The 20,601-nt window shown below is 40.8% G+C and overlaps 4 protein-coding genes and 1 non-coding gene across 6 annotated transcripts; 3 read left to right on the plus strand and 2 right to left on the minus strand.

Annotated features, from left to right (window-relative positions):
* Nucleotides 1–267: 267 nt before the first annotated feature.
* On the plus strand, nucleotides 268–7,131 carry LOC124299595 (translation elongation factor 2). The gene is made up of 14 exons (XM_046752864.1): nucleotides 268–422; nucleotides 1,525–1,739; nucleotides 1,870–2,063; nucleotides 2,367–2,575; nucleotides 2,688–2,921; nucleotides 3,200–3,313; nucleotides 3,551–3,697; nucleotides 3,887–4,127; nucleotides 4,377–4,544; nucleotides 4,680–4,969; nucleotides 5,230–5,439; nucleotides 5,663–5,845; nucleotides 6,039–6,296; nucleotides 6,629–7,131. Exons 1-14 carry the CDS (start codon nucleotides 420–422, stop codon nucleotides 6,695–6,697), a joined length of 2,535 nt encoding a protein of 844 aa, XP_046608820.1. The 5' UTR covers nucleotides 268–419; the 3' UTR covers nucleotides 6,698–7,131.
* On the plus strand, nucleotides 3,392–3,472 carry LOC124296827 (small nucleolar RNA Me28S-Gm3255). The gene has a single exon (XR_006906468.1). It is a non-coding gene; the product is annotated as a small nucleolar RNA Me28S-Gm3255 (small nucleolar RNA).
* On the minus strand, nucleotides 6,781–10,976 carry LOC124299687 (protein PRRC1-like). Of its 2 annotated transcripts, none has more exons than XM_046752976.1 (6): nucleotides 10,677–10,976; nucleotides 9,939–10,385; nucleotides 9,167–9,269; nucleotides 8,648–9,005; nucleotides 8,362–8,504; nucleotides 6,781–8,217 (listed from the first exon to the last, which is right to left on the minus strand). In XM_046752976.1, exons 1-6 carry the CDS (start codon nucleotides 10,765–10,767, stop codon nucleotides 8,193–8,195), a joined length of 1,167 nt encoding a protein of 388 aa, XP_046608932.1. In that variant the 5' UTR covers nucleotides 10,768–10,976; the 3' UTR covers nucleotides 6,781–8,192. The 2 variants fall into 2 exon arrangements, with proteins under 2 accessions (XP_046608932.1, XP_046608940.1); XM_046752984.1 differs by lacking the exon at nucleotides 10,677–10,976 and adding an exon at nucleotides 10,510–10,647.
* Nucleotides 10,977–12,148: 1,172 nt separating this feature from the next.
* On the plus strand, nucleotides 12,149–15,541 carry LOC124299605 (serine/threonine-protein kinase greatwall). The gene is made up of 3 exons (XM_046752873.1): nucleotides 12,149–12,527; nucleotides 13,131–15,096; nucleotides 15,440–15,541. Exons 1-3 carry the CDS (start codon nucleotides 12,336–12,338, stop codon nucleotides 15,484–15,486), a joined length of 2,205 nt encoding a protein of 734 aa, XP_046608829.1. The 5' UTR covers nucleotides 12,149–12,335; the 3' UTR covers nucleotides 15,487–15,541.
* A 32-nt stretch (nucleotides 15,542–15,573) lies between these two features.
* Nucleotides 15,574–18,711, minus strand: LOC124299614 (transmembrane protease serine 9-like). Its single transcript, XM_046752883.1, has 6 exons — nucleotides 18,414–18,711; nucleotides 17,594–17,916; nucleotides 16,837–17,309; nucleotides 16,466–16,740; nucleotides 16,122–16,267; nucleotides 15,574–16,026 (listed from the first exon to the last, which is right to left on the minus strand). Exons 1-6 carry the CDS (start codon nucleotides 18,523–18,525, stop codon nucleotides 15,874–15,876), a joined length of 1,482 nt encoding a protein of 493 aa, XP_046608839.1. The 5' UTR covers nucleotides 18,526–18,711; the 3' UTR covers nucleotides 15,574–15,873.
* Between the last annotated feature and the right edge of the window lie 1,890 nt (nucleotides 18,712–20,601).

Raw genomic sequence — 20,601 nt, forward strand, 5'->3', positions numbered from 1 at the left:
TGTTGTTTGAAAAAAGAATAATAAAATTAGTGAGAAAAAAAATTAACATTAATTTATTTTTCTTATGTTAATTAATCGCGGATAACGCAACCCTAATCCTCCAATGATAGCATACAAGCTCATTTAGAGATTGGTTTGGTTATTTCACAGCGTCAGCATCCGTCAGGTGGCAGCAGTTTTCCGACGCCGTTATATTTTTTGTGCATGCGTGAAAATCAGAGCTCTGATTGGTCGGATTTAGTGTGGAGAGTGTGTGTATTGCTACGCCCGCGCCATCTAGGACGTACGAACAGATATAGTGACAGAGATAGCCCTCTTACTGCACTCTGGTCCGCTTGACTATTCTTTCCCAGGGAGTCCGCCGTTGTTGGCGCACGTATATTTCTGACCAGGCTAACGAAAATCGGACAACATCCAAAATGGTAAGTAGAATTTTAGCATGATAATGGATAAATCGAATTCCGCATGAATCGGAGAGTGATATAACGTGTTTATTTTTTACACCCGAGCGTCGGGGAGTAATGAAAGAAATTAAAAACTCCAGGATTGCTCTGGATTGCGCAACCCTCCGAACGTCATTGCTTGAGAATGAATTACCATTCTCGACAAGGACCTATCCTAATAAGAATTACGCCGAACCCTCTTCCATATTCTTAACGGCTATATGCTTCCAAATTTCGTATGTCGAATCCGAACTGAACGATGCAAATCTGTAGAATATGTCGATCGCATCCCTCACAGACATTGCCCGACAACGTGTCACAAGCCAACATGACGATCCTCTTGCCATATTCACCAGTTTTCTCGAGTTTACATGCTCTCACAATATTGGCCGAGCCTTGCTTATACGCTTTATTAATTATAGCTTTTCCCACGGACTCTCCTACTTTTCGAAATTCTAGGCGATTAATTTACCAATATGGAAGAGAGAGTATCAATATCCCGGAAGAGAAATGAAAGTAGAAGCGGAAAAAATTTAACTGAAGCTACATATGGGTATATTTGTTTAATGGACGACCAACTACCAAACTTAATCATATCTATTCAGATACTAATCTTAGATTACGATACCCCTCTCCAAATTAAACAATATGTTTGGAATCTTACTAGGTAATATGTACTATATCTGACAAAAGCATACTAGGGATATCCAAGCTTTTCCAAATATTTGACCAAAGGAGGCAACCGTTGATAATTAACGGTTGTCTGGAAAATATTTTTAATCCTAACAGTTAGGATTGCAGTCTGACCTTTAAACCAATTAGTTTTTATTTACTGTGGAAATATCTATTTATCTAATCATGCTTATGAACAGGCTAAGAAAACTCCTTCATTGTCCACTGACTACAGGCTATTTTCAATTTCATAATTTATTTTTTCTACCATAACTTTATATTGCTATGAGAAACATTTTGTTTTGCAATTACCTGAACAAAGTTGCCAATCATTACTAGCAGAGTTTAAATTAATTGAAAAATAAATTTGGCTTATGTGTATTTAAGAAAATTTATGATTATACTTTAGGTGAACTTCACAGTAGACGAGATCCGTGGGATGATGGACAAAAAGAAAAACATCCGAAACATGTCCGTCATCGCCCACGTCGATCACGGAAAGTCAACATTGACTGACTCCCTTGTTTCTAAGGCCGGTATTATTGCCGGTGCTAAAGCTGGTGAGACCCGATTCACAGACACTCGCAAAGATGAACAGGAACGTTGCATTACCATCAAATCAACGTGAGTATTTAGTTTATTTTTTCAAATATTGCTATTACAGCATTTGATAACAGAAAATGATTTATTTAAGTATTCGAATAGCTCAAATCTGCTACTGATATTACATTCATTTTACAATACTATTCTTTAGTGCCATATCCATGTACTTTGAACTTGACGAGAAGGACTGCGTTTTCATCACGAATCCAGACCAACGTGACAAAGAAGAGAAAGGATTCTTGATTAATTTGATTGACTCTCCTGGGCACGTAGATTTCTCAAGTGAAGTAACGGCTGCTCTGCGTGTTACTGACGGAGCTCTTGTCGTCGTCGATTGTGTTTCTGGTAAGCTGGATTGTATATAATTTTCTGTACACCTTCCAGCACACCAGGGCAACTCTGTAGTGCGCCGAACAATTTTTCTTGAAAAGCTGTTCCGTGCACTTTGACAGTGTTTGCAGTGCATTTATGGAAGAAGATCAAATATGTCACTTTGTTTAAACGCTGTCAGTGGACCTCTATCTTTATGTCCGATACTGGCATGCTACGACCTTGTTCCTACAAAACAAATTAATTCCTTTGAATTGTGTTTGATAAAAATCACAATGACCAAGTTGTGTTGGATTTCAATTGGCTACTTTTCTGCAGGAGTGTGCGTACAGACCGAAACAGTACTTCGTCAAGCTATTGCCGAACGTATCAAGCCTGTATTGTTCATGAACAAAATGGACCGTGCTTTGCTTGAGCTGCAGTTGGAAAGTGAAGATTTGTACCAGACTTTCCAGCGTATTGTTGAAAATGTGAATGTCATCATTGCCACCTACTCAGACGACGATGGTCCCATGGGAGAAGTTCGTGTAAGTTATCCGTGCTGTGTGAATAATACCCTAACAAATTCCACAATTCATCACCGTCAATTAATAATTTGTAGATTGAACCAATTAAAATATTAATTTTTCCTTTGTAAAGGTTGACCCTAGCAAGGGATCTGTGGGCTTCGGGTCTGGACTCCATGGATGGGCATTTACATTGAAACAGTTTTCCGAAATGTATGCTGAGAAATTCAAGATTGATGTTGTGAAACTGATGAATCGACTCTGGGGTGAATCCTTTTTCAACCCAAAGACCAAGAAGTGGAGCAAGCAAAAGGAAGCTGACAACAAGCGGTCCTTCTGCATGTATGTCCTTGATCCGATCTACAAGGTATTTCTAAAACATATTATGTATATTGTGTCTCAAGTTTATTGATTACTGAACGAAAGACAATGCATTGAATCAACAAAGTTTTCACTGTACTATCAATTGATATTTCTAGAGTATTATGCACATTTAGAATGCATTTTTATTCTTTTGTGTAGTCTAAAGTGACTAACAAACTGCAAGTATAATAGAGTATGTCAGTGTGATTCAGTTCTATGGCTATTTTAGTATTCGTTACACGAAGTACATGTTTACTTATGAAATATGTTTTTTTTTTTCAGGTATTCGACTGCATCATGAACTACAAGAAAGACGAAGCTGAGAGTCTATTGCAAAAGTTGGGCATCACTTTGAAGCCTGAAGACAAGGACAAGGATGGCAAGGCCCTCCTTAAGGTGAGCCTATCAACACTTCATATAGAGTTATATTCAATAGTTTTGTGAAATACCACAAAGAAACGGCAATAATTTGTTGCTTATATGATGAATACTATATTAATTTCTGACACCTCTTCTGAACCGTTGTGAGGTAATCTATAAGCTAAATCTGACATCGCGTGAATAAGCGCATTCACACGTTGCTCACAAGAAATGTTGTTTTGATTTTCTTCACGAAAAATTATTATTTTCCAGGTCGTTATGAGAACTTGGCTGCCTGCCGGAGAAGCACTGCTTCAGATGATAGCTATCCACTTGCCATCTCCCGTTGTAGCTCAGAAATATCGTATGGAGATGTTGTACGAAGGTCCTCATGATGACGAAGCTGCTCTTGGCATCAAGGTAAAACTCCTCTACTTTCCGTGTAGTCATTATCATTTTCTGTCTCTACGTGATGATTGTTCTTCACAGACCTGTTCTGATATCTAGTGAATGACATTAAGAACGGCCAACTGACTTGTTACATCCAAACAGAATCTCGCTCCTTCTATTGTAACAAAATCAGTAATAGAGGTTAATTCGATTTTGCAGAACTGTGACCCTAATGCTCCCCTCATGATGTATGTTTCGAAAATGGTACCAACCTCTGACAAAGGACGTTTCTACGCTTTCGGACGAGTTTTCTCAGGAAAAGTATGCACCGGAATGAAGGCTCGCATCATGGGACCCAACTTCACTCCAGGAAAGAAGGAAGATTTGTACGAAAAGGCCATCCAACGTACTATTTTGATGATGGGACGTTACGTAGAGGCCATTGAAGATGTGCCATCTGGTGAGTGTCCGAAGGCATTCAACTTTCTTCCAGCTTTTGCAGCTGATGTAGTACTTGACTAAAAATAAAATATTCTTCGACGTTGTTCATTGATTGATTTGTAAACGAATGATGATTGTTCTTCACAGACCTGTTCTGAAATGAAATGAAAGACAGAAAGAACGGCCAACTGACAGTAACGATGTACAGTTATGATAACGTTTTTTGTTCAATGAATACGTCATTTAATCACCGCTTGTTCAACCATAGGTAACATTTGTGGACTCGTCGGTGTTGATCAATTCTTGGTCAAGACTGGAACCATCACCACCTTCAAAGACGCGCACAACATGAAGGTCATGAAATTCTCAGTATCGCCCGTCGTTCGCGTTGCTGTTGAGCCCAAGAATCCTGCCGATTTGCCCAAACTCGTCGAAGGTCTGTACATACTGATTAATTTGTGATAATAAATTATACCAATTATGATAAATTTACAATTTGTGAGACGGAGCGTATTTTCATGCTAGGAAAATTGTCTGCGATCAACAAAGTAAACAAAGAATTGATTCACAGGATTGAAGCGTTTGGCCAAATCCGATCCCATGGTCCAGTGTATCATTGAGGAATCTGGAGAGCACATCATTGCTGGTGCTGGTGAACTCCATCTTGAAATTTGTCTAAAGGATCTTGAAGATGACCATGCTTGCATTCCCATCAAGAAATCCGATCCTGTTGTATCCTACCGTGAAACAGTGTCAGAGGAATCAGACCAGATGTGTTTGTCCAAATCGCCCAACAAACACAATCGTCTTTTCATGAAAGCTCAACCTATGCCAGATGGCCTTGCCGAAGATATTGACAACGTAAGTGATCGTTTGAAATATATAATTTCATTTCAATCGGAAGAATTTGAAATATTTTGCTGTAGGGTTTTTGTTATTGGAATGTAACAATTTTCTCGAATAGTACAGTTCCGATGTAATTTTTTTTGTTTCAATTCTTTGTATCTTGGTAATTGCGTTCAAATTGAGGAGTTTTGTAGCATAGCTTCATTCCATTCCAAATGAAATAATCTTTCGGCTTATCCTTCTTAATTACATCAAATTGGCATGGATTTTCATAGGGAGATGTCAATCCAAGAGACGATTTTAAAGTTCGTGCGCGTTACTTGTGCGACAAGTACGATTATGACATCACCGAGGCAAGAAAAATCTGGTGCTTTGGTCCTGATGGAACTGGACCAAATATTCTACTTGACTGTACAAAGGGAGTACAATATCTTAACGAAATCAAGGATTCCGTAGTCGCTGGTTTCCAGTGGGCCGCCAAAGAGGTAATCAATCGTTCTGTGATTTTTCAATGAAGATAGGATTCGATGTGTAAATTTAGATATTCAAATGACTAACTTATTAAATGATGAAAAAACTCGTTTGAGCACTGGGTTATGATAAACCGTGATTATTGTTGACACACTGATCTAATATTTAAAAAATTCATTTTATTTCTAAACAACGTGCATACGAAATAATTTTGGATACTATCCCATCTGTTAACAGGGTGTTCTGTCCGAAGAGAACTTGAGAGGCGTTCGTTTCAACATTTACGATGTCACACTACACGCTGATGCTATTCATAGAGGTGGTGGACAGATCATTCCCACCACGAGACGGTGTCTGTACGCCTGTCTGCTCACCGCTGCCCCACGACTCATGGAGCCCGTATATCTTTGCGAAATCCAGGTGTGTAGCAGTTGTTTTATCCTTTTCGTAATTCACGAAAGAGATGCGTATTTTACATGATGATTGTTCTTCACAGACCTGTTCTGAAATATTATGAGAGACATTTAAGAACGGCCAACTGACGTTTTAAAGTCTGACTACGTACATCTCCATTCGAGTCTTGGTCTAAATTTATACATATCTTTATTTTTAGTGCCCTGAAGTTGCCGTTGGTGGAATTTACGGAGTACTCAATCGTAGACGTGGACACGTTTTCGAAGAATTACAAGTCGCAGGAACACCCATGTTCGTAGTCAAGGCTTACTTACCTGTCAACGAATCGTTCGGGTTCACCGCTGACCTTCGGTCTAACACCGGAGGGCAGGCGTTCCCACAGTGCGTGTTTGATCACTGGCAAATTCTTCCTGGTGACCCAACTGAATCTGGTACTCGCCCATTCCAGGTTGTACAGGTGAGCGTGCTTCAGATTCGTCTTTTAATTTATTATTATGTTTACGAATAGCTTTTTGGTACTAGATGTCGGGAATGGTTTAAACAATCAGCGTTATTTACCTTTTATATAAAACTCATTCACGATCATAACTAATGGCAATGTTACTCTAAGCATTGACATTTTTAAATTCGTGAGACAGTAATCGTCTTTTAGTTTGGGTTTCCAGTCTCATCTGGTGAACCGGAATAGGAAGTCGAACAAAATATCGATTGAAATTAGTTAATTAATTTTGTGTTGACAGATTAGTGAAAGAGATTATCATCGTCTACTATAAAATAATTCATTTTCAGGATACCCGAAAGAGGAAGGGGTTGAAGGAAGGCCTTCCCGACCTGACTTCGTATCTTGACAAATTGTAACAAGTTCAACGAAGCTTGTGCCGTGTATTTAAATATCTATTTAAATATTGTAATTCAATATGATATCATTTTGGAACCTGCTGCTACTACTCGAATCATAAAATCGGTCCTCTATCAATCTTGTTTTGCGCAAAACTTATCTTACGCATGAGCATAGAGCAACCGCAGGTATATATGGCAAAGGTGATAAAAACAAAATATTATAAAAAGTAATGAGAAAATAAAAACAAAAAATAAAGGGAAAACGGAAGTAAGAATAAAGAAATTGTAATTATGTCGGAAAAAACCATGTTAATATGGAAAATGGACGATTATTTTATACATTTATTTAAAGACATGTACGCCATACCAATTCCCCGTGGTACCTATTACTGAAATGTGTGAAAGCTGTTTTTTTAATAATATATTACCTATGGAACCCTTTGAAATATTAATCGAAGATGGTCTTCGCTGGATACTTTACTTTAATAGCAGTGACAAATCACAGTAAAACCTATTTCGTTCTTTAATTTTTTTCTCGTATAATACCGTTTTAAAGTTTAAACGTATATACATATGTATCAACTGTTCTGTAGATTTTTTACGCAACTCTTTTCTACTCTGATTTAGCTTCTTTGTTATTACTCTGTTAAGTTTTCCAGTTGATTCCATTTATTCAATAAAAACGAAAACTTAATGACTGAGAAATGCGTATGCTTGAACAAGATGTATGATACACACACACACCCACCTTAAGATTTCCTATATTAAAGGATATAAATGAAATATCGAATTGGTCGTATCTTGGCCCCCCTATTATGTATACAATTTCTAATCATTAATTTCCTCTGCAAACTATTAAATAATAGATGACAGCTTGGAAAGTAGACTGCCGGTGGAATTCTCAAAACAATTTTCATTTTGATGTATTTGTTACACAACGATGAATTTTGTGCGTGTAAGCTGATTAGGTAGGTAACAGGGATGAACGGGCAATTTCGATTAGATAAAATATATATTCGTATTAGTGATACAATAATTTCTTTACAAACTAAACAATTTCTGCCGTAACATGCATGTCATATTTCAAGTCCACTGGATCATACATAACTCCACATATTTCTGACTCGTTGATCTCGGATCAGTCAATAATATTACTTTTATTTATAATTCTAGTAGTGTCGCAGATTTATGGAACCCCATTAATCGTGAGACCTACGTTGCCTATGTATCATACAAATTTTGAACAATCACATTACGAAAGTTTGTATTAAAATTTTGTAACGAGATTTTAGGTACGTTTGAAATGCAAATAGGCATAGCTTAAACGGTAATACATACCGACAAAGTTTGACGAAGCGGCGGATATTGGGTAAGTCAACAAAGAGCTATTTGCCGTTGTTGGTCGCTTTTTTCAGTCCGTGGGAGGCATTTGATAATAAGTTGTCTAATATGTAGTATATTACAAGATGCCGTCTTTTAAATAAAAATCAAAACGGTTCAGCATATGTTGCTTTTACGTGAATGTTGGGTGTGCCGGTCTAGATAAATAATAATTCCGTACATGAAAAGTACCTATATATATATATGTATATATGTATACCAAAAAATTATTCATCTTCAGATTGTAGATTGCCTGGTACATAATATAAAATTAATTTACAGAATAATATAATTGTATTCACAGTGACTGTAGCGATCCTGACGACGATTTTTCAGTTCTTGGGACCGCCTTAACATATATTCCAACCAATGACTGCGCTGCGAGCTGAATAATGTCTCGTCGAGAAACTCCGGACAGCGAATGATGCCATTCATTATGAGGTACCTGATAACAAAATGAATTTCTTAAAATTATATTATACACTTTAAAAAAATCTGATTTATATCATTCACTTGGCAAATTACAAAATGTGGGAGTGACATTGTTAGATCAATACAGGAATTCTAAAAGTGGAAATTATGTCATACCTGTAAATTATCCGCTATCAAGCTGCCAATGGTAACGGCTAATCCTGAAGATCTGAAAGGGTAATCTGGTGGAGTTGCTTGTTGAGCGGATGCGACAATGTGACTGGGAACTGGTGTCATTTGCGTGAATGTTTGAAGGTTTACATTGTTTTTCGGATCACTCAAAACAATTACGCCCAAGTCGTACCACTGTCCTTGGCTAACTTCTAGTAAAAAGTTCTCGATCGCCACAACAGGTACATCACTTCCAACTGAAGGATTACTGCGTGCAACATTAATCCGCTCTTCAGCACCACGTATCCCGGCAGCAAATCCAACTGGCTGTACTGCGACTTTTGAACAATCTGCTGCAACACCCCTTGAAGAAAATAGTGCAAGTTCACATCTGAGGGATTATTAAACTGAAGAGTAAACTAGAAAACAAAGTGTGTCTACGCATAGTCAATTTGTGAGCTCAGTGGACATTTAAGAATTTACAGATGAAGTGGTTTGTATTTTGATCTTGAAAACTGTACTTACGATACTTTTACTTGGCCAAAAACAGATTCAAAAGCATCTTGGATGGGACCAACTTTAATGTCTTTATCAGAGGCAACTACAACCTCAATTTCATCGTACGGATCTAAAACGTACATTTGAAAAAAAATTTGCACATAAGTTCTCACATGATTAAGTAACATGTCGATCACGGGACATTTACGCTTTTTTTTTGTCAATTAAAATAACATTGGCAGGTTAATTTTTTTGAAATTCCATTTAAAAAAAACCAGATTCACTGTATTTTGAAGATGAATGTCAATGTGATTTGTTCGTTAATTCAAAACTGGGCTAAGCATTGGCAAAAAATAAACTGCAGTATAAACTCAGCGCCAACGTGATGCAATGGGATGTACGTGTATATAGATAGCATAAGTATGTACTTCTGTGCCCTAGCTATATCTAACAGAGGGCAAAAAAACATGGTGTGGAAATTGTTTCTGATCATTTCAGAGTATGAAAATGTAACTGAAAGAAATTACACCAATAGATCGGTATTAGTTTGACATAACAAATGAAAACACTCGTGATACTCGGTTGATAACTACAGTTATCAACAAATTTTTGTCAATAATTTCAAGATTCATCTGTGATTAACTGATGTTGAACCTCTGGTATCTCCTATGCACATTCGTTGATCATACTAAGAAACTTTAGTGAAAACTGTACAGCGTGTAGCTTGAGTGAAGCTCCAGAGCATTAGTAGCAGACAACTCCAATCTGTAGATTAAAAATTTGGAAAATGTTTACTTACACATAAATTGCTGCATCTGTGGGTCCAGGGTAGTTAGCATGTAGTTAACACTACTTTTAGCTGTCTCAGTGACTTTTTTCACAACTTTACTTGCCGCAACATTTTCTTTTACCCATGAAAATAAGTTGAAATCTTGACTCTGAGTTGCTTGTGGTATTTCGGTGCTTTCATTGGATGGAATAGCTGGTGAAAAACTGGCAGAGTAATAAGTTTCCTGATGAGGTTGCTTCACCGTTATACCAGACTGAGACTGTGGTTGTTTATTAATTGAATCATTGTTCCCACCAGTGCTAGTACCACTTGAATCTGGCATTAGTTTAACAGAGCTTGATACAAAGCTGGGCAAGGCGCTTGGCGGAGAGACATTGGACAGCAAATTTCCAGAAGATGAAGAAAGTCCGAGAGGTGCCAAGAGAGACGCGGAAGACGATATGCTGCTCGAAGAATCTGAAAAACAAGATTTTGGATAATATGTCATTACTCGTTGAATCAGTCACAGTAAAGATCCTACAATGGTATAATCAAATAAAAAGTAATGAAGGAAAGATCGAGAGAAGATGAATATATTTACTCATCTATGAATGAGGTCTCTGCATACTCGGGTAAAAAAAATTTCATGTTAGTGTGAGCTGGCACAAGTCTGAAATTTGTGGGTAGCTGTACAGGCTGTATGCATCTCTGACAGGCGCGAGAAAGGAGATGAACGAATACTTATATCAAAGGTGGGCAGGTACTAACCAGTTTTGGCAGTTTCTCCGGATATCGACATTTCGTCGGTCTTTTTTTCGACAAATTCGAAGGTAGATTCCCCGTTTGACTCCTCCGCCATCGCTGGTCAACGCCAATTTTTAAGCAACTAGAATTTATCACAATGTTTTTTTGCCTTTACTTGTTCTAATTGCTCAACTTATTATTTACGACACGATACGTGTGTAGACTGCGTATCTATGCATGGGTACGATGGATACATAAACATGCACGGACGTGTGTACGACACATTACACAAGATGACGGAATTTTGAGGTAACCGATAAGCGCCACATGACGTCCACGATTCCCGTCGTCACGCATTGCCTCACATTATCATCTTTGGTCTCTTGGTACTACATTTTCTATGCGCAGATCGGACATCAGCGTGACCAATGAGGACATACCTTTGAACAGAAAAGAAAAATTCATTGGAGGCGATGGAGTAGCCGGATAACACAGGTCTGCAAAAAGATAATTTATTTCAGCTGCATGTGATGTTTTTGGTCAATGTTATGTTTTCGAGTGTGCTGAATCCAAAAGTTACTTCCATTCCACTCCATCTTTGCAAAATACAACGTATTAGTATACAAAAGCATACAAGAATAATGAAAAAAACCACCATTTCATTTCAATGCACCTGAACAATACTTCTTTTAAATGTACTTAACATTCCGTGTTCATTCTTTTTCCTTATGAAACCCTTTCTTCTTCTTTTTGATAGTTGTCTGAACAGGTTTCCGCTTTTCATTTTCTTTGTTCCTGTTTATATTTATTCTTTAGTCTCCAGATTTCGTGTTAAACGAGAGTTTCAGTCTAATTGAAACTACAAAGACGAGTTTAAGAAAAAACCGGACGTGATGGATTTTTTTGAGTGTCTTTTCCGGTTTCAGAGCGTAAAAATCTATAAGAAGTGGTGTAATAAAGCCTGCGCAATTTTTTGCTTGCAGACCTGTGTAATCGTGGTTGGTCCTTTTAGCAAATAGCAATGACATGCATGGATGACTTGTAATTAGTTGTGGAATCGTGATTTATATCTTCATTTAATATTACCAAATAAAAATTTTCACTTTTAGCTACGTTATGGATAACTTGATCGACTACATTTGATATTCGGTCGGCTCCTCGTACCGAAGGCTGTTTTCATACACATCCTTTATAGGATATTTCACACACATGGACGTAAGAAATCTTATATTCACGAAAGAATAGAACCTCCGAAGTATAAGTTTCACAAAACGAGACATTATCAAATGGTCTGCCTTCGCAGCTGACTAGTTAGACACGACGATATACAAGTTAGTTTCTTGATTGCGCATGCGCTAGTCTACGGATAAAGGCAGGTTTCAAGACATCTCTTTCTGTAAGGGCAGGTACGTTCAGAGCCGCCTGTCACACTCTATCCTCATGCTTCTATGGTTGTGACCGATCGTCGCGTTGACCCGCGTATTCCAGATGTTAAATCAACAAATTGCTGAACTATGTTGATAATTTGATGTGTCTTCTAGTCATGATTGAACCTTGACTGTCACAGTTAGGATGTCAGGATTTGCTTTCTTTCCATAGAAATGCCACATATGTTACATTACCAAATTAACGTCACTCAAACAGTAGCTGGACCTATTTTACGGTGCATTTCCGAGTAAATAAATGGAAAACTCGACGATAGAGATGCCGGGTCAACCGTTCAGCGACGAAATTGATACCACAGAAACCTCGAGCTCCTGTACCCTCGAAGAATCGGTGATACGGCCTGGAGAGCTTACGCCGCAGTCAGATGTCAAGCAATTAGATAATTCAATCTTCAATACTATCGGAAAAATAGTCAATTGCACAGCCAAGGTGAAATTCATAAGAATGTATCAAACCTCATACGGTCTTATTAAATAAGTATCCATATAAAAATAGTTACTAAATTAATGTTAAGGGATTATTGGAACTAAAGTTTGTTGAAAACAATTTGTTATAGTTTATAGCTCCGAGTTTATTCATCCTCTTCACTGTTAAATTATATTATTGTCTAGTTATCTTCAATTTGCATATCTTGTAGTAAATATGTTAAGTATAAGGTGTCAATACTTTATCACACATCAAATATTCATTTTTTTATGCTAGTTTTCCAAGACTGAATGCTGCTATCTCTTAAATTTATTGGGATCTTATTATAAATTAGTTTCGCTATATAATCTGCTTGTTGCTGTCCTTTTGCTGATTTTCGTTTGACTCTATTTATTTTCCTACTGTCCACTGCTCTAGACTTGGGATAATGATTTATCGGACTGCTTCTGCGATTACCCACATCCTTATGTATCATTGTCAGTATTTTCTTTATAAACGTTTGCTGTACATCCTGTAGTGCAGTTAATATTCAATGCATTTCCATTCGACGCAATGAAAAATATTAATTACAGACCACTAACTACTATGAAAAATATTTCATTTCAGGTGCCGGAAATACAGGATTTTAAAATTGTCAAGCCAATCAGTAGAGGTGCATTTGGAAAAGTCTTTTTAGGCTACAAAAAGACAAATCCAGAGCAAATGTATGCCATAAAAGTAATGAAGAAAAATGAAATGATAAATAAGAACATGGCATCACAGGTAGTTATTGAGAGAAACGCTTTGGCTTTGACACGCAGCCCATACTGCGTTCAGCTGTTTTATTCCCTGCAATCGATCAGCAGTGTTTATTTGGTGATGGAGTACATGGTGGGTGGAGATCTCAAGAGTTTATTGGGGAATTGCGGTTACATGGAAGAATCCATGGCAGCATTTTACACGGCAGAAGTCTGCCTTGCTCTGGAGTACCTTCACTCCCATGGTATCGTGCACAGAGATCTGAAGCCAGACAATATGCTGCTGTCCCGTGAGGGACATGTAAAACTAACGGATTTTGGACTTAGTCGAATACCTGCAATGCAGAGGGACCTCGAGATATCTGATCTTGTCAATTGCACACCCAGTCTCCTTACCAGAACTCCTGGCCAGCTACTCTCGCTTACCTCTCACTTGTCGTTTGGATCAGGCCAGAAGTCGAGCCTTGAGGCAAATATTTCAGATTCGAGTCAGAGGAGTAATCCAGCCACCAACCTTATCCAAATTCTTCGTAATAACAGTTCAAAAACTAGTGGACGATGTTGCGGTTCATTCACATCTTCGATTGGGGCATCGGGTGATTACTGCCAAGTTTCTGGAATCACACTATTTCAATCTGCAGAAGATGTTCGGTTAGCCAACGGTAATAATACGGACAGCAGTACAAGCTCCAAGGGGCTAGGCGAGAGCGATGATAACAGCACTGGTAGCAGTTTTCACACCTGTGAAGCTTCAAGTTCGGTTGTTAAAGTGAATAGCAGCAAGGGAGAGACTGAAGACGATGATTCAACGCTAGAGGCTGATTGGCCTAATAAGCAACTCAGTCACACAAGTCCTTTGAGCAGTAGCCAGATCTCGTTTACCCGAGGAACAAAGCGAAAGAGGAACAATGCTACTGCAGCAACAGGATTGACCAAGGAAATTCATCTTCTTGGTCTAGAGGTCAACTCGACACCCAAAAGGAAGAATCGAGGGACGTCATTTTCCCGTGCCGTCTCCCCACATCCAGCAATTACTACTGCTAAGGTAACGAATGGCGAAGGGACAGGCAGCAGCGGAGGAGGCGTCGCATTCAGTACTCCAGTCTCCTCCATAAAGCAGAGACGAACTCAAGATGACGAATCCAACGACAATGGCAATGGCAGGGATCACCTCCAGAACCACAATCATAATCACACTCATCGGCACCCTAAATTGGAAGAACATCGGCAGGCAAGCGAGAGCGATAAACCAATTTTAATCAAGACAACCAGGTTTGAGTTGCCACAATCAACGTCTCGGTCTGCACCTGACATACAGCTTGGTACAGATGATGACCATCCAGGTATCTCACCTATTAAAACCCCAGGGACATCTGCCGGTAGTCATACGCCATACAGAACTCCAAAGTCGGTAAGGAGAGGTGGAAAGTTGTCGTCGCGGTCAGACGACCGTATTCTCGGCACACCAGATTACTTGGCACCTGAATTACTTCTAAGGCAGGGTCACAGCTCAGCTGTCGATTGGTGGGCACTTGGGGTTTGCCTATACGAATTCTGCACTGGAATTCCACCCTTCAACGACGAGACACCGCAGGCGGTGTTTACCAATATTTTGGCTCGGGACGTTCCATGGCCAACAGAGGATGAGGCCTTATCAGCTTCCGCAATGGAGGCCATCGATGCTCTGCTAACTCTCGATCCATTAACCAGACCTTCAGCAGTCGAGGTTCGTTCTATGACTCTATTCAGTGATTTTCCATGGGATAAACCACATAGTGCGACGCCACCGTTTATACCACAGCCAGATGATAATTATGATACCTGTTATTTTCAAGGTATGTCCTTTATTTCATATTATTGGTTTTTTTTTTTTCAATCCAACTATTTGTCAACAGAAAGTTTTTCAGGACTGATAATAAGTTAGTCTTTGTTAGTTATTTTACTTCAGTCACGTGGTGTGCTCTAAAACGTCATTCGAGTTATGTACTGTGCAATATGCATTTCGATTCTTTATTGAGAATGATCAACTGCAGAATAATATCTGATTGGAACAACTCTTTAGTTAATATTGAAAGTGACTGTTTAGTTATGTCTTGAAATGAAAACATAACTCTTTGTAATTTTATTCTTTGAAGTTTTGCTGCAGTAACATGTATTCTGATGTCTTTTAACTTACAGCTCGAAATATACTGCAGCACCTTACTGTTAGCAGTTGTGATGTGTAGCCAAGAATATTTGGAATGGCAACTGAGTTGCTGCGGCTCATGCACTGCAGAAGAAGAACAAAGGGTTGAACGATAGTCAACCAACAGTCGGGGTGTACAATTTTATTTTATTTTCTTTATGTACGTAGATATGCATAATGATATAAAAGTATTTTATTACGACTTACAAAATTAGCCTTTTTTCACGACTGTTATGCCTTGGCGATGAAATTGAGCTGTATACCTATTACGTATATACACGCTTACGAAGCACGGAATTGTCATTGAAAAAAAAAATTATATTCGCTTCCATATTTCGCTACGAGATATACCGTGTGTGTATTTAGTTTTGATAAAGCTCCCACCCCACCGTCAATCCAGGGAATAAATTTTTTATACGCTGCTGGCTTACTTAAGATTCTTTTGAATCCAGGGTAGGAAGTGAGTTACTCTAGTATAAACTCCTGGGTATTGACCCTTGCCGCACCCGATTCCCCAGCTAACTATACCAACTTGGGTCCATCTGCCATCGTTGATCATGAGAGGACCGCCACTGTCACCCTGTGCAAGTGAGAATCGAACAATTATCATATTTTCGCACAAATGAAGCAGCACAAAAAGTAACAAAGATTTTGTATCTGTGATAATGTACTCACGGAGCATGAATCCATTGCAGCTTTTCCTGCGCACAGGAAACTTTCGATAATACCGCCCGGTGCTGCTGCCCCATACTTCGATCTGCACTCTGAGTTAGTCCATACAGGGATAGCGACTTCCTGAAGAACAGCTGGCTGAGGACCACCTGTTTGCATTGTTAAGAAATTATGTAGAGAGTGGGGAATATTTGTCGATTAGTGACGCTCACGGAAATGCTAAGAAAGGCGGACTCCGGCACAACCCGATCATTCGTCAAAGAGATTCATACACAACTTTTACATGCTTTATGAATACCTACATGAAGATGAGCAATGAGGTGTTAAGAAATTGCTATCCAACTCACTTTCTCGCAACGAGCCCCAGCCAATTACGGTGGCAGTTTTTCCAGAGTACAACTGTGACCCAGAGGGTAAACAGACGGGTCGTATTTGCTCGGTGAAAGCTACGGGTTTATCGAGGGTAAGAATTGCGACGTCGTTATAAAGGGTTCGCGAGTCGAATCCTCGATGCCGAACGATGCGACGTACCCGTCTCTCGACATGGCGCACCTCGTTGTTCGTTTTTATATTGTGATCACCAAGCCGAACCGTCAATCCAGCAACGTCCCATGAGCTCATTCTGAAAATGATCATCGGATCATCCGTATGAAGGTTGCTGTCACGTAACGAGTTACCGTTTCGGGATTACACTCTGATCAAGAAGTGAATTACTTACTGTGCGACGCAGTGGGCGGCGGACAGAATGTGCGACTCGTCGATCAGGGATCCACCGCAGAACTGTCTGTTCATGTTGAAAAGAGCAGCTATCCACGGCCATTCGCCGACGTCCGCGCTGTGCCCTCCAACTATTCGTTCCTGGTCCTGATTTCCATTCTTGGATCCGCAATACGCTTGAACTCCGCCGCCTCCTGGAGTTGGAGCAACTGTGGCCGGTGACGAGGGTGGTTTAACGGGTGCGACTGGTGTGGTGGGCCACCAGGATGGTCTCTTGGTTGGCCACGTTGTGGCGCCGGGTCTTTTGGTCGTCGTGATTGGCGGCCTTGGAGTAGTGACTGCAGGGAATCCTGGCGATGGCGGATGAGTCGGAAGAGGTGGAATCGTGTGATCTGGTGGATGGGTCGGAATCGGTGGTGGCCACGAGGCTATGGGGGGATGTGGTTTCTCCTTTTCCGAATCTGCAGAACCAACCTGGAATTGAAAAGCGAGTGTAATAGTATTCCGACTGCATTATGACATCCTGAGACACGATTTGCAAACTGCGCACAATACCATAAACGGTACCTTATGATCCGTACCGCATGGCCTGTTAATCAAGTGAAACACGAAACACTCTCTCTTAATGTTTAACAATACGGACACGGTGTTCGTGTACGGACTCCATCCGGGTGCACCGTCGCAAAAACGAACGTGTCGGAATGCTCTGTGCCCGTGACCTAGAGGCGAACGTGTGATGATCGTACGTTGTAACCTACCTGTGTCTCTTCAACGACGGGGACATTTCCGGCGTCGGGTGGAATGATGGGTATGACTGGTGGATTCGAGCAGCAAACACCGAACGCCATGCGGCCATCGGGATCCACGTAGTTACATGTCTCGTAAACGCCAAGGATCCAACCGTCGAATGCAGTTAGGTCGGGGACCTTGAAGTACGGATAACACTCTCTAAACGTCGTACACCGACCAACTTCACCCTTCGAAGTTAGGCAAGGGGCTCCGCTGTAGAAACCGGGTCCAGCATCGCGCTCCCAGGGCAGCGCACGGCTCAATCGAGTGTGCAAGTCTCCGTCTTGAGCAGCTGGTCAGGAAAGGAAATAAAAACGACTTGGTTCATAGTGGGCAGCGTCGAGAACCTCAAAGTGATCTCACAATCACTCCTACGATGTTCGGAAGGATAGATAACTGCGCAGCACCTTCTTTGCGGTTTGTGCCGACTGACTTAACGCTGAACTGACGGAAATAAACATCTCCGCACGTGGTTGTTCAAACCACTAGATACCCGATTGACTCTCGTATACGAATGTTTGTGGCATTCGGCGTTGTAACAGTCGAACATTCGATCGATGATGTACTCATGGTGTTATTTTTGCCTCCGAGTACACGGACAAGGAATAACAATCAATCAAAACAGCGAAAGATCTTCGAAGATAGTCTTTGTTAATCGTCGATCGTGGCTCGACGCCGTATAAAGTCGTTAACAGCAAATTCCGCGAGCTGTTTGTACGCACGTTGCATAGATAAATAGGACTGGCGGCGTTCAGCGAACTTTGCCATGAGCAAGTAAATCGCACTTACCTTCAACAACGACGGAGTCATCCTCGAGATAATCGGTATCTGCGCGACAAAGGAGTGCGAAAAAAAGACACCCCGCAGTGGCCAGTGAGAATTCCAGTCTACGCTGGCGCATGTTTGCGGTATCAGATCGCCGCGCGCCTCCTAGACGTCGGCTGATATGCGGTGTTCCTGACACTGATACGGAACCAGGAGGCGTGATTTCTCACGTACGAATTCTTTGGTAGCACAGTAACAACAGAGGAGCACGATACGAATTAGGGTCCGGGTGCCGCACGGATCGTCACTAAGCTGAGGAACCACCCGTGTCTCGAGCTTATAACGGGCGCGCCCTCCTCTTGGTCCCGAGAGGACGGGGCCCCCGGGCCGCAACTGGCTCCCCGACCCACGTAGAGTTCACTCCCATAATATCTTTGCCGTGTCGCGATTCTTTATCCCAGCGATCGATCTTTGGGGATTAGACAGAGATTCGTCAGCTAAGTGCATGATATGCAAATCGGATGGCGCCGAAGAATTATTGTGTCAATTTAACTTTTGGCAGCCGGCCACCAGTGACGCCGTAACGGAATGCGTTTTGTCTTTAGCATAAAGGAGAAGAGTGATCGGTTGTCCTTGAAGCGGCCATGAACTTGTACGCCGGCATTGCTAGGCGGGTCTCAACCCGGTGGATGGTGCAACCAATTAGCCTTTGTAGCTGCGAACTGGATCGCACGAAGGGTGCAGGCACGGTAATAGCCTGCAGGTTCGTCTAGCCAGTCGATGGCGTTCACCTCGAGTCCGAGACTCCCTATACCCTGTGTACAGTCCTTACAGAAACCTGAACTTGACCCTGTCAACTGTAATTATAAAATCTTGCCCGCGAAGGCTTTTCCGAAGGTCTCGCTGCAACTGGTCGCCATGCAAAGGTCAAACGTGCGAGGGTTATTCGCCTTTAGGTGCACAGGTGTTGCGAACCTTGCGAACGTCTTGGAAGGGATTGGGAAACAAGACTACGGTGCAACTCGTCAAACCGGACTTGAGGGCGCCGAAAATTATTCGGTGAAAGCGAGTAGGTCCGAAATTGAATTCTGCGGTCTCGGCCGAAGGAAGTCGCTTGCCCTTACTGCATCCACTTGGGATTTGATTTGGTTCGTTGACCCCTTGGGCACCGGTCTAAAGATCGGCCGATGTTTTTCTTTCATTATTTACAAGTTATGTGCTTGGGAAAAAAAGTATTCGAGTGCTCTGGAATACTTTACGGCAAGCTTGCACGATCGGCGAGTTATAGTCGTAATCTCCAGCGGATCGATCTTCGGATCGTTCAGCGTCGAAAATAACAAAGAGGTATACACAAGGTTCACTCGGATTTCAGAGTACCGTTCGAACCGGAGTTAATCCGATAACTCGAGCAGACGCGAGTGACACTATAACTGGGCGAAATTGCGAATCCATTAAAACTTCGCATCCCACGCCATGGCCCGAGGTTGAGATATGACGAACAATGTCGAGCTCCGTTATGCTCTTAGAGCCTTTCATATATTATCTTTACCTGTTACGGTGTAATCTTATGTGAACCAATATCATTATTGAACCTATCAGTATGTCCTACAGTTACAAAGCAAAGCATTCCCGTGAGTGAAAAGAATCCGTTAGCACTATGCCGTGACCATCATCATACCCAATGTAGCTGACACGCTACATTCATTACGACGCAAATGCAAATCGGAGCAAGGTGACGTTGACCCGGGACGCAATGTATTTTGAATAAGCTTACGAAATCTCTGGTATTTCAAGTCTGGAAAATGAACGAGTAACGTGACGGGAAAAAAGTGTTATCTATCTATTATTTTTGGCTTTTAATTATGCTGGTAAATATGAAAGATAAATTTACGGATTTGCAAATTCCACAGCGTCTAAGATATCGTACATGACCAACTTGCTTCACAAACTTCCAACCGATCAGGCAGCGCTTTAGCGATGCTCGTACATTTGAGATCTAATGGTCAAGCCACTTCGGCAACACGACCCTCACGTTTTCAGAAGATCCCGGTCCTATAAAAAACCATAGTTCGATTAATTTGATTACCTCTTTGGGAAGGTTGTCTCATACTTATTAGGTATAAACTTCATTCTTCATTAAAATATTTCATTCGCTACTCTAAACTAACGGCTGAAGTCAAGCAATTTAACGGTAAGATAAAACTTGCCCGGA

Source organism: Neodiprion virginianus, chromosome 1 (genome assembly GCF_021901495.1).
Source record: "Neodiprion virginianus isolate iyNeoVirg1 chromosome 1, iyNeoVirg1.1, whole genome shotgun sequence".
In the NCBI taxonomy this organism is placed as follows: Eukaryota; Metazoa; Arthropoda; class Insecta; order Hymenoptera; family Diprionidae; genus Neodiprion; species Neodiprion virginianus.

Bases quoted from the DNA above. Each gene is read 5' to 3' on its own strand.
- LOC124299595 (XM_046752864.1), top strand. The intron at 2,576-2,687 runs GTAAGTTATCCG...TCCTTTGTAAAG, and splicing joins GTCCCATGGGAGAAGTTCGT to GTTGACCCTAGCAAGGGATC. The intron at 4,545-4,679 runs GTCTGTACATAC...ATTGATTCACAG, and splicing joins TTTGCCCAAACTCGTCGAAG to GATTGAAGCGTTTGGCCAAA.
- LOC124299605 (XM_046752873.1), top strand. From the start codon at position 12,336: ATGGAAAACTCGACGATAGAGATGCCGGGTCAACCGTTCAGCGACGAA. The intron at 12,528-13,130 runs GTGAAATTCATA...ATTTCATTTCAG, and splicing joins TAGTCAATTGCACAGCCAAG to GTGCCGGAAATACAGGATTT. The intron at 15,097-15,439 runs GTATGTCCTTTA...TTTAACTTACAG, and splicing joins TGATACCTGTTATTTTCAAG to CTCGAAATATACTGCAGCAC.
- LOC124299687 (XM_046752976.1), bottom strand. From the start codon at position 10,767: ATGGCGGAGGAGTCAAACGGGGAATCTACCTTCGAATTTGTCGAAAAA. The intron at 9,006-9,166 runs GTAAGTACAGTT...ATTTTCTTCAAG, and splicing joins TTTGGCCAAGTAAAAGTATC to GGGTGTTGCAGCAGATTGTT. The intron at 8,218-8,361 runs GTGAATACAATT...TTATTTATCTAG, and splicing joins TCAGGATCGCTACAGTCACT to ACCGGCACACCCAACATTCA.
- LOC124299614 (XM_046752883.1), bottom strand. From the start codon at position 18,525: ATGCGCCAGCGTAGACTGGAATTCTCACTGGCCACTGCGGGGTGTCTT. The intron at 17,917-18,413 runs GTAAGTGCGATT...TTTCCTGACCAG, and splicing joins TGACTCCGTCGTTGTTGAAG to CTGCTCAAGACGGAGACTTG. The intron at 16,027-16,121 runs GTGAGTACATTA...TCACTTGCACAG, and splicing joins CTGCAATGGATTCATGCTCC to GGTGACAGTGGCGGTCCTCT.